The sequence below is a fragment of the Ptychodera flava genome, chromosome 10 (genome assembly GCF_041260155.1).
Source record: "Ptychodera flava strain L36383 chromosome 10, AS_Pfla_20210202, whole genome shotgun sequence".
Lineage (NCBI taxonomy): Eukaryota > Metazoa > Hemichordata > Enteropneusta > Ptychoderidae > Ptychodera > Ptychodera flava.
Window position 1 is genome coordinate 40,702,956 of NC_091937.1, and position 12,275 is coordinate 40,715,230.

The 12,275-nt window shown below is 38.2% G+C and overlaps 2 protein-coding genes across 2 annotated transcripts in view; both read right to left on the reverse strand.

Moving 5' to 3' along the window:
• Nucleotides 1–12,275, reverse strand: part of LOC139142791 (WD and tetratricopeptide repeats protein 1-like) — a 354,040-nt gene that overhangs the window by 65,151 nt on the left and 276,614 nt on the right. The window lies entirely within an intron of this gene.
• On the reverse strand, nucleotides 1,238–10,359 carry LOC139142786 (uncharacterized). Its single transcript, XM_070712952.1, has 5 exons — nucleotides 9,881–10,359; nucleotides 7,305–7,730; nucleotides 6,556–6,597; nucleotides 5,748–6,135; nucleotides 1,238–2,840 (listed from the first exon to the last, which is right to left on the reverse strand). The coding sequence occupies exons 1-4, from the start codon at nucleotides 9,990–9,992 to the stop codon at nucleotides 5,969–5,971; spliced, it is 747 nt and encodes a 248-aa protein (XP_070569053.1). The 5' UTR covers nucleotides 9,993–10,359; the 3' UTR covers nucleotides 1,238–2,840; nucleotides 5,748–5,968.

Below are 12,275 nucleotides of genomic sequence, written 5' to 3' on the forward strand. Positions count from 1 at the left end.
TTTGAACAAACAAATATATGTTCGTCCGTATTTTCCGCAAGAACGATGGAAATAAAATCTGCCAGTGTTACAATGGGTATTAAAAGTCAAACTAAGTCGTATGAATTTATGGCTCAGACTACAAGCTGCAACAACAATCGCGCAAGCAACAACAAAAATTGTATGAATTTTAGGCAGCGTTGTCCGATATTTATTTATGCATATTAATGAGAGAAACATGACGCGCGCGACATCGGACAACGCTGCCTAAAATTCGTCCAAATTTTGTTGTTGCATGTGCGGTTGTTGTTGCAGCTTGTAGTCCGAGCCATAAATTCATACGAATTAGTGTGACTTTTAGCATCCATTGTAACACTGGCAGGTTTTATTTTCATCGTTCTTGCGAAAAATGCGGACAAATATTTATTTATGCATATAAATGAGAGAACAAATGACGTCGTAGGCAACTTGCAAATAAATATGTAGCATCTGAAAGAACACCATTGCATTACAGTACCGTCTTGTGATTCTGTGTATCGACTGACTATACTTAGCAACATGGGTTGATGACCCTTTATTTAAAAAGTGTTTACTTATCCGATGGTTGAGTAGTTTCATGACGCCAATATCCTTGACAACAAAAGTATTTTACATCATGAAAGATGTCCAAATACGACCCTATAGTCTCTCCCTTGCAATGGTTTATAAACATTTCAAAAAATAATTTCACTCTCCTTATTAGTTTCAATCTGAAATGACATTCAAGAGTACTAATGTTGGGCTAGTCATTGTCGGATAAATTTATCAGTTGCAGGATTAAAAATTTATCATGGAACGAGGTAAACACGTTGTGAAAAATTTCGCGTGCGCGTGATAAACTCCTTGTAAAAAATTTGAAAATGAAATAAAAATACAAATGGTATCGTAAGAATGCAGTATGTGCAGTATGTGCATGTGTTTTCATAAGAGTAACAGCCCCCCCCCCCCCCCCCCGCAGTTTATCCTGAACCTACTAACAAACGATGTACGTCAAAAATAATGCGCCTTTTTTTTCAAAAGTTATCAAGGTCACTGTCATTAGCAGCATTCAAATTAACATGTAGCCATTCAATTTGTAGTTCATGATTTTTTTTACCCTGATTGAAAAATAACGTGTTCGTCGTTCTTGTTGCGTGTTATAAGTGTCTAAATACGCAGTCCTGTGTTGCGGTGTATGGTCTACTGTAAACAGACTGTCACATACGCTAAATCTATTCTTAATTACAAAACTATTTATTTGAACTTACTCTTTAAAAAACACCGATTACAAAGTTTATGTCGAATACATTAAAATCATTCAATTTTCATACAAATGAACAATAATTATTTACAACCGAGACTTTTCACATATCAATCGTGAGAAGCAAACGTACGTGTTTTCCAATATTAACTTTCATGTGAGCTATTCAAATTGTCAATTTTTTTGTTCAACAATGTCCGGAGCTTCTAATTCTGTTACTGGAACTTAAAGCAATTTTACAGATCTTGTGGACAAAACGCTCCATATCATCATTGTCCGTGAATCTTGGATCTCGGATAAAAGTTGATTTTTAAATTTCTTAAAACTGGTGTGGCACACCCGGTTTGAAAATTGATGGGATACAAAAATTGTACACTCACATAAAAATCATGATTATCAAAACATCAGACAACCCACACATGCAATGCCATGTTTGACACCATAGGTAGATATTACCCATTGGAAAATTTTACATCATATTTACATTGAGTTCCTTCTCAGGAAAGTGTAACACGGTGTTATCAGAAATATACGAGTGATGTACAGCTTGAAATTCGCTATGGAACCTTTTCAGCTAGCAATTACAGCGTTTCAATACATGTCAGAAGCTAGCTCAAGGTTAAGCTGGGAGTCTTGAAAGTCGACACGCAGGTGTCATAGATTTCCTTTTTCACTGAAACACGGCAACAAATATCATGTGAAAATAAAGACATGTTTGCAATTATTATTCTCTTCAGCAACCATGTTTCATATCCCGTAAGATCTACACACTGACAACTGTTTACGCTTATCGGACAACGATACAGATACATGCTCCAGCCTTTCACAATGGACTGTGATGGTTTCGCCGAGGTAACATTCCCATCATTGTTCTATTTCTTTCTTAATCCATTCTTCAAGACAGCGACAGTGCATAGATAATAAAACTGATGAGTAGAATCAAATCCGAAATGCTGAAAATTGGTCATGTAGAAATCTTACATTTTTCAACTAGCAATACTGGTGCATACTATTCCAGCAAAGTGATGCCTGTATTTACTTCTTCCAAATCATAATTAATTGTGGACTGTGAAATGTACGGCGCTCTTGAAATTCCAAAATGTTTTGAACTCAAGTATATCTATTACCTATCTCCAAGTACTTAAAACTTTACATGAAAAATAATTTGCGTCTCTATCGAAGACTGTGCTCAGAAATTTAGTCGACCTGCCAGGCGAGTCAATAATTAACCCAATAATGCCACTTTTCCAGCCATTGCGGAAATTTGTACATTATATTTTTCATTTTATGTACGATTTTTGCCGCATATGTTGTGAGATGAGCTTTTTCGATACCCACAATCCAAAGTTCACACACTTGCAAAAATAAAATGCGTTTAAATCGGCGCTTCTTCCATCGACGAAATAATGTCAAAAGGCAGTGTTATGTTACGATTCGTTAACCTCTCCCTGTGAATCATTCTTCAAACCCAAGTGCTCGAAGACTGTCTTGCAACGGAAACATGTACATTGCTTGTCATGTGATTACTGTCTGAAACGATGACGACAGTTCTGTTTCCTTCAGTGTTTTCAACACCCATGCTCTGTTGAAATAATAAAAGTATGCAGATACTTAGAAATATTTAAATATGATAAATATGCCTTCCTATTTTTACGGACAACATGGATTTGTTTGGCATGCCAACGTCTATAAATGACAATCATATTTCTGTAATTGAACTTTTATTGACCCGAAAAAGATCATGTGATTTAAGGGCGCTGCACCCAACACAACGCATTTTGCTCAAAAATCACTTTTTTGCAAATATTCATTTAACTTTAATTAATTAGTTAACCCAAGATTGAATATTGGGTGGGTTCACCTTTTAGCTAATCAGTCGTAAGTTAATATTAATAATATTAATAATATTGGGTTCTTATATAGCGCACATATCCACAATACTACATATGATCAAAGCGCTTTTTACAATTATTATTACCCCTGGTCATTGGACCTAATATGATACCACTCAACTCCCTGGGGAGCAAGCAACAGCTCACATGTGCAGCCAATAAGCGCAGCAGAGCTAAACACACACATGAGCTAACCTGCACACAAAGAAGTATCAATTTATGCAAATGTATGCAAATAACCCGATATCCTGGCTTCTTTTAAATAATTTAACTCCACTCTGGCAGGGTCAAATTTTCTGATATTTTCACATTATGTTCTTCAAATGCTATATATCAAAACGACTATTTTGTTTGGCAAGATGTTCTTACATTTTGAATAAGAGGCATTTTAATTTTCTAATCATGATTTTAATCATTTTTTTTAGTCTCAGTCTTTCAACCCTTTACATTCTAGAATGAGGATAGATAATGCCAATAAAAATAAAATAAAAATGCAAATAAAATAAAATAAAATAAAATAATCGTTTTTATCTCCATATACTCTTCTTTCAAGTGAAATATTACATTTTAGAAAATAGCGTCAAGTTTTCGGCTGACTCGCAGCGTGTTTGCCCCGGCTGACTCGCAGCGTGTTTGCAAGGTTATATCTGATTGGTCGATTGTCACTATTCACAGCCACTTAGGGAGTCTATTTGTATTGTTTTCATTATATTGGTAAGATTCAGCCACCCAATTGGATAACAGCTTCGAAATCGCTGCGAGTCGGCCCCAAGTTTTTGACTTAAAATAATTTTTATCATTAATATCAAAATTGAGATTTTTACTCAAAATATACAACCACTTCATCCTTCAGTAGACTACTGCTACCATACTAATATACTAATTAGAATCTCTGCTTTTTGAAAATGTATAGTATGAGGGGGTTTTCTTGTCATCTTTGATGTGGAATATTGATTTGAAAAAAACTGTGTTGGCAACATGCAACTCAACCTTAATTGAAGTGACAGTTGTATATTTCGACCTTGTTGTTAACGACGAAAGCTGAACTCTCGACAAAAAGTATTTTTCACTTCAATGTTGCCAATCAACTCAGAAGTACCGTGAAAGGTGTCAATCATTCCAGTACTCTGTACTCTTAGGTAACACGGGAAATAGTGACCCCTGATAGACCTATTGACAAAATTTTTGAAAGGCTTTTATAGTTCAAGTGCCGTCGTCATGCCAACGATTTTTATTTCGAAACCAGCACGTATTGTTAGATAATGGAGCTTATTCCTATGACGTCATATGTCTACATTTTCCATACTTTTATTTAAATTTGAATGTTTGTTATCTCTTATTATTTTGAGGAAATTATACGTAATAGGTTTGGTACTTTTCCTTTGTTACCGAAAACGTTACCATGGAAATAGTGGTAAAAATACATGCGAACCTTCAGGGTTCTCATTACAAGCAGCAGCTATACATGGAAGAACAAATGGGGTGGGGGTCGAATTTCCGTGGACAGGGGCCTCAGTAGTTGTGAACGTAATGCCATGTTTACAAACGTATAGACATTTTGTGACAAATGTGTGTTGGGGTATGGTGTGTGTGTGTGTGGTGTGTGTGGTCGCGTGTGCAGGCTAGTATATTCGAAACCATCACTCAGTCATCTTTTTGTCGATTGGATTCAAACTTAAGAGGAGAACAACAGTTTACGGCACTCTGTTTTAATGTTTAAGTATACTGTACTTTTTTGGCACACAACCGTGATCTGATGGTTTCACCAGAATACATTGATTACGCAGCTTTGGGTCAATCGTGACTTGTGTGGCATGGCATAGTACGCGTACCCACTCCGGACACCTGGTACCACCACTAATTAGTGTTTCAAGATGACCATATGAATTGTTATTGTCATTTTTATATTTGTTCCCTGGACCTAGTAAATTATTTATTTCCCTTGAATGATACTGATAATTGGACCTGTTTTGATGTAACTTTATACAAGAGACCGTAACGGCTGGCACACAAAGGTGCGTCAAATGATACAGTTCATTGTTGGCATACGGACGCTACGCAATAACATACATATTCAAGTCAATTTTTAGAAATATAATCAACTTTGGTTTGGTTGCCGTTCCTCTACTCTACTCGAATGTACCTTTGGCAATTTATCAAAGTTATCACAGAAAAATACTTTGTACAGATATGATATGCAGGATAAGTTGCGGTTGAAGATTAAATGGCCAAGTGGGCGTGTTCATCTTAAAAGCACAATACCAGTATCTTTTTATGATATCGGTTTACAGGCGACAGCTGATGGGCCGTACGTGATAAAATCTGCCTGTTTGGAACTTTGTTTTATGGGACATGTAATGAGAAGACTTTGGTGACAGAATTCACAGACTCATAGCAAAATGCCGTGCAAGACCCTTATGATGTGTTAAGAACAAAAAGCGTACAGGGGAAAGGATATACACGCACTTGCATATAGAACAATGATGAGTTTTTCGAACAACTTGGTTAGATCGCATACTTCGCGACACTATATAGCGTGTTATGCCATTGTTATATTGAGATGACATGATTAAGTTTAATTTATGACCGTCATTTACCTGTCGTGATCTTTGTCTTCTTTTACAGAGAAGGATGCCGATCACTGCCAGAGTAATGAGGCAGGATACTATCGCAACGACTGTAGATGCCGGCACGACTAATGACACAGATTTTGTTTGTTCTGGTCCTCTTTGTGTTGGCGCCATCTTAAACACTAAATTTGATTTTTCAGTTCCTTTCGGTTTTGGTATCACTCTCGCCTCTGTTCTTGACTTTTGAGTTACTGCCGACGTTGGAACCGCTTTCGATACGGATCGTGGTTTTCAGTTCGCTTCTGTGTTGACGCAACTTTCAACACGGATTTTGATATTTCAGTTCCTCCTCGAGCCTGCACCACTGTTGATACTTTTTTTGATTTTTCAGTTACTGTCGGTGTTGTGCCTGGGTCTACAAAGCAAAGGACAGAGTGTTACTTGTACTGCAGAAAAAGCCCCGCCGTAGATTTGTCTTGTTGTTGTTTTCATATCGGCCCTCTTCACTGTTGAACATGTATGCTGCAAAGACTTTGTGTACTTCAAGATGGTCATTCTGCTGCTCGAACAATCTGCTCATGAAGATGATTGCTACCCGTAAAATAAATAATACACCTACTTCTATCGTGATGGACATGCGTTAGATTGTGTTGTGTAGACTACTGAATCAACAACTTTTGACCTTCCAAAATAGACATATAAACGTCTTTTACAGGATAAATAAGAGACTTATATAAGCAAACTGACACCTTTGGCGGAATTCACGGCAATTTTAAAATGAAATTGCTGCTATTTGGTCAGGAAGTTAGTTTTAAATAGTTTAGAGACAACTTACAATTATCGGTACAGTCTCTTGTCGGTTTATCTCCCTGGTCACCTGCAAAGAGGGAAGATTGAAATCTAAGAAGTGAAAGATGTCGATATTGAATAAGTGATGCAATGCATATTAGCACAATTGGATTAAATCTGATGTAAGACTGTGTTTGTCATTACTTTGTCCTCCATGTCAGCTATCCCCGGCACTCTGTACGGAAACGATGACCAATTTCGAAGGTAGAATGCGCCACGGGGACACATATTCACACTCTCAAATTTTACACTTTCCTGATCTACCTCTTGCATGGGCTCATTTCTGAAGTTCTTGGAGTTATGTAATAAGATTTTCACTGTTTCATTTTTTTGAATCGAAAATTTATTTTTCCCACACAGTTAATAACATAGGGATGGTGGCCGTTTTGAATCTCATAGTATCGGTAAATCAAGGTATTTTGTGTTTCTGGTATGAAAAAAAACCGATTTTCAGTCTAGATTTTGAAAGAGATTGTTGAAAGTTTCTTGAGGAAAGTTTGAGCACAAGCTTAATTTTTTTTCTTTTTTCGATGCGCATACTACCGTAAGACGAACGTCAAAGCTTAGTAAGTTTGTCCCACGGGAAAAAGGATTAAAACATTGTGAAACGTTCGGAAAGTATTTCATTGGAACTCTTTTGCTCATCTGACGTAAATTTAATCCATCTCGTTCTTTTAACATCTGAAAACATAAAGTATGAAACAAACGCACTTTTCGAGGCTAGAGAGCATTTACCTCCGTCCACGAAAATTTTGAACGTTCTTGACGCTTGGGCGACAATCGTGTTACTTTCGGTCGGACGTACTTTGCTTTGGTCAATCAGACGTACTTTCATTTGATACGTGCCAGTATCTTCCGGTGCAATGCGATTAATTTTGAAAGTCACATTGATTTTATTTCCATCATAACTGTAATAAATGCAGTATCCTAGGTGACAGTCTGATGAATTCTCGTCTACTAACTGATGTTTGATCTGCTCATTTCCATTTACTAACAACAGGTACACTTCCACCTCCAGCCGTTCACTAACATTGGCCCGATTATGCTGGCTTTGTAGTTCAAGAGTCTGCAGTACTTCGAATTCGCTGCATACTCTAGCGTGATATGTTTTCCCATTCCCTTCTAGCTGTGACGTCATAGAAGTAACAGCGAACTCTAAATCTGTAGACGAAAACAGACAACAAGATTTTATTAAATCTAGGCAAAATAAACAATATAACACAACACAACCACATGAGATTACCCAGTAAAATTTTGGGGAAGTCGTCACTCCATCGGTATATTGCCAACACAGTAATATCAACAAAATATTATTCACAGCAGGGAAAGTAATGTATGACTGTCTGCAATATCAATTCATTCTTGGTAGCAAACAGTTTCTTTGCTAAACAGAAAATTTCACACGCTTTTGCTAAAAGCCCAACGGGCGGGCATGGAGTAGGAAGTGGTTGTTTTCAGTGGCTTTGTCGACAGGGAGGGGACATTCTTGAGGGTTAGAGGGCTGTATACGGAGCTTTTGCGATTTGAAGAGGACCGTGGGGACCTGTTGCAATGGGAAGGGCGCCTGTATGGAGTTTTTCAGTGGGAGTGGGGAGCATTATGGGGCGGGAGGAGAAACTGTTGTCATCATCGCGGGAGCGCAGTTGAGGACAGTTTTCACACAACCCCTCCAAATTATCATTTCAGTCAAGATACCACAGAATGATACACTCACAGGGCCAGTAATATTAACTTTGATGGTGTTTTCACTATTTGTGTTTGTAATGTCAACTATACTTCCTTGTTCTACTCCCAAAGCATGTTGGTATCCACAAAATTCAGCTGGTCGTCTTGGCCTGTGCATGTGTTAACTGCCTTGTTATTATTTATAATTGAATTTTGGTCCGGACTAATATTCAAATGTGAACAATAACAGTGCGTTTTACACAAAAAGATGCCATGTTGACAAGCGTGGGCGTTTGGACATTCTCTTGGAAGTAGAACAAGAACATGCAATTAACATACAACACCAAAATAAGGAAAAAACCATCAAAGTTAGCAATACTGGCCCGTTTACATATCAATATCTCTTGAAATCGACAAGACGAGCTGCCTGGTTGACTGGTTTCTGTCTCGCCTTATTTCCGTGACCCAAGCTCATTCAAAATACGACAAGCCATTATGGTCACGCTGCCTGACCTTTTGAGTAAAGAAATAAGTGGGCAGGAGCTGAAAGGTTAAGACAGTACATCGTTGTTGAAGAGCAATGATCCACATAAAGTATGCAAACTTCATAAAAATGGCGAAGAGGTGTCATATTTTAATATATTGCCCCAGTTCTCATACCAACAAAAGGCAACTTTAATTCTATACTAAATTTTTATTGTCGTTTACCTTTTGTCGTCAAGATAATGGTAGAATGTGGAAGACGCTTCAGTTTTGTATTTACGAACAAAAGTTGAACATAAAAAGTTTGACGTAAAGAAGACCCAACCATGGGAACCAGAAGGACAGCACTGTCAACGTATGTGAACATTTCTACCAAGAGCTATTGATATATTGAATGATAAAACGAACTTTGGCCTTTCTTGTTTGCCACTTCCGTGTATCTGACACAATCTGACCCTTGGCAAGAATGCGATACAGCCACTCGTAAAATGTCACGACATGGGACGGCCTGCCGCCTTTGTGGCTTCAGGTTACCCAGGATCGCGTAGCGTTACACACAGAAGCACAACGGGTTCAATTGTCACTCAAACAAGCAGCAGCCGTATCAAATTGTAAGAGAACCAAGGGGTGAGAAACTGTATAAAAGACCTAGAGTTTGATAATATCGCCCTCTGACCGATGATAACGAATGACTATTCTACTTGTTTATGATATATGGTCGTGTCCTTTAAGAAAACTATTCTACTGCGCATGTTGAAGTTTTGAAATTCCAATGGGTTGGTGGTTACGAAATTTTGACAAAACCTAAGTAAATGGTGATTTTGCCAAGCTGGTGGGTGTGATGGCCGTAGAAATTTCGGAATCTGCTGCTATATGCTTAATTCATGGAAACGCATTGTGATTTCAGTTCAAAGGTTTGTTGATCTAACAGCCACTCGCTACAATCCTTCATGCATGCACCCGTCCCTAATGTCTGTAAAACACGGACATTGGCACGCTAAAATGACCGTTTCTAAGAAACCTAGCCAGTGACTCAAACAAATTTCACTTTGTCAACTTCTACGGGTCAACGAAAGTGAACTGGTGAATCGTAGGTGACGATACAATGCATAAAAGTTTACACGAAGTACAGGCCTTTATAAATAGTACAGTAAATCACTCACGTTGAACGATGATAAAAAGGCCAAACAGGTGTATGTACTTCCAAATAAGCCACGCCATTGTTATGCTGAGCAGTTGTACGGTAAAAGTTTTACATGGCGGTCCGATAACCATCAATGAAGTTCACTATCTAGTCCACGTGGACATCCGGACCATTGACCATGTGAGGTACAGTTCACGTAGATAGCCTAACGACGCGATGGAGGAACTTTCCTGGATGTTGTCCCTCGCTGTGTTGAAACGCCAAAACCATCGAAACTCTTGACCACTCGACTGGAGAGCTGTCACGTGACATTTTCAATAGGTCACTCGTGGTATGCGCACTGGTATTGGTACAATCATCAGCCTAGCTGAGTAAAATTATACCTACGTGGACGAAAAACAAACGCTGTCCAATGATTGCTGATACCACTTTCGTAGTGATGTTGCCGCGATGATATTTAAAGACAGTTTATGGGTGAGGTATTACCAAGTTAATCATGTCAGTATATCAAGCCACGCCCTTTTATCATTTCCCCGGTAAATTATGTCACCTTGGTTACCATGGAAATAGGATTGCATCGAGAAACTTGGCTCAACCTGGTTTCTTTATCACACAATCGCCACTGGAGAAAATAGTGAAACTAAAGTTGGGCCGGACTAGACTCATAAATTTACTCATCCTACGTTGACTAGGAGTCATGACATGTAATCATTGAAAGAATGTATCATTCACAAATGATAGTTGAGACAAGTTGCAGCTTGTTCATTTAATTATTGACCAGGGACAATATTCTGCAGCGCTGAGGGGGGGGGGGACGGGGTAACGAGTTCAGGGAGTAGGAGGGGGGCAGATAAACAGCGAAACACAATGGCTGCAGCAAGATTTGCAAGCTGACTAGGAATGAAGTGTATCGCTATTCGTCCAGCGAATGAGAATTAGCATGATATCTTATCATTTTGATCGCTCAGCCATAGTAAAACGGCAACATTTTAAGTAAATGTCTTGATCGATGATTGCCTGGTACAGGAGGAAGACTGCGCTATACTTGTTTGATGTTTTCGCCAACAAGGGTTGAAGTTCGGGGTATTGGAAATGTCACCATGGAGATAAGGTACCTGAATATACAATTGTAATACTCGGTGAACCATTTGACATTCTAAATGGTGTGGACGATTTTTTTAAAGAGAAGTTACTCAAATTATAGCTCAAAGCAGATATCTATGAAAAATTCAACCTGCGAATGACTTGACGAAAAGGAAGATGTCAAGGTGATGCGAAACAAAAAGAGCAGGTTTCTCCTCGTCACTGAAGCCTGGCGAACTACTTTGGCTCGTAAACTCAGTACGTACATGCGAGCATATAATGTATTATGTTTGTTGCCAAAAGTTACACTCTCAGTCCTCGAAAAGGAAAAAGTGTGAGAGAGACGCATTTCATTTGAATTTCACGATTAAAAACAGCAAGTGTACTCAAGACATCTATGAAATAAATTCCTAATCCAAAACATGTAATTTTTGATACACGATAATTCTCATTTTTAATTTCATTCATTGGCCGTATGCAATATGAATTGAAGAATCAGACGATCAAAACGTTTATAGAGACAAAAACACAAAATAATATACTGAAGTCATCTTGTAACTATAAGTATCGCATTGCACAGTGTGAATAAAGCTTTCAGCAATTTATTTTCAAAATAACATGATTCATTTTATACTTTTAAATTTTGATGAAAGTCGTACCAAATTAACAAAACTCTATCACTGCTGTTTTTTTTAATCTTACATCTCCAGGTTGATATTGCTCAGTAGTATGGTAAAACATTTGTTGCTTTTGTGTTTACAGCAATCTTCCACTTTTAGCAGTCACACATCAGTGTATCAATGTACATACCAATTGGCTTCCAGGGAAGATTCTCAGGAAATGAGAACTGGAGAAATGCAAAAAATTGAAAGAGGTCACCAAGTTGAATAAATACTGCCCAAGTGCCAAGTGGAGTAGGTATTAAATGACGCCACCCGATAATCTTCCAGGTCCAACAAGGATATCAGGGCATCAAACGGGCGTCCTCTACACGACCGAATAGTGGACTTTGACATGATAGCCTTTCCAATAAACATAACACGCTACTAAAATGACACAATTGGTATGGCTGATACTGAGAGCTTTAGTGATGCAACATCGTACCATTCAGCTACACGCCAAGGCCTGTTTTATGGGCTTGATGACAGAGGCATTTATTTATGCTTGTCTGGTAAGCAAGATAGAGACGCTGCAAGGGTCGCGGTATCAACAAAGTCCCTCTTGAGTTGTTTCACCCCTGGTACAAATGCTATCATCCTCAAATACTAGTGATAATGTGAGACGTTATCAGGTTTGATAAAAAGAAACGCCGATTCATCAAATGCGATGCT

Bases quoted from the DNA above. Each gene is read 5' to 3' on its own strand.
- LOC139142786 (XM_070712952.1), bottom strand. From the start codon at position 9,992: ATGGTTATCGGACCGCCATGTAAAACTTTTACCGTACAACTGCTCAGC. The intron at 7,731-9,880 runs GTGAGTGATTTA...TTTCGTCTACAG, and splicing joins CCTTTTTATCATCGTTCAAC to ATTTAGAGTTCGCTGTTACT. The intron at 6,598-7,304 runs GTAAATGCTCTC...CCCTCTTTGCAG, and splicing joins CAAAATTTTCGTGGACGGAG to GTGACCAGGGAGATAAACCG.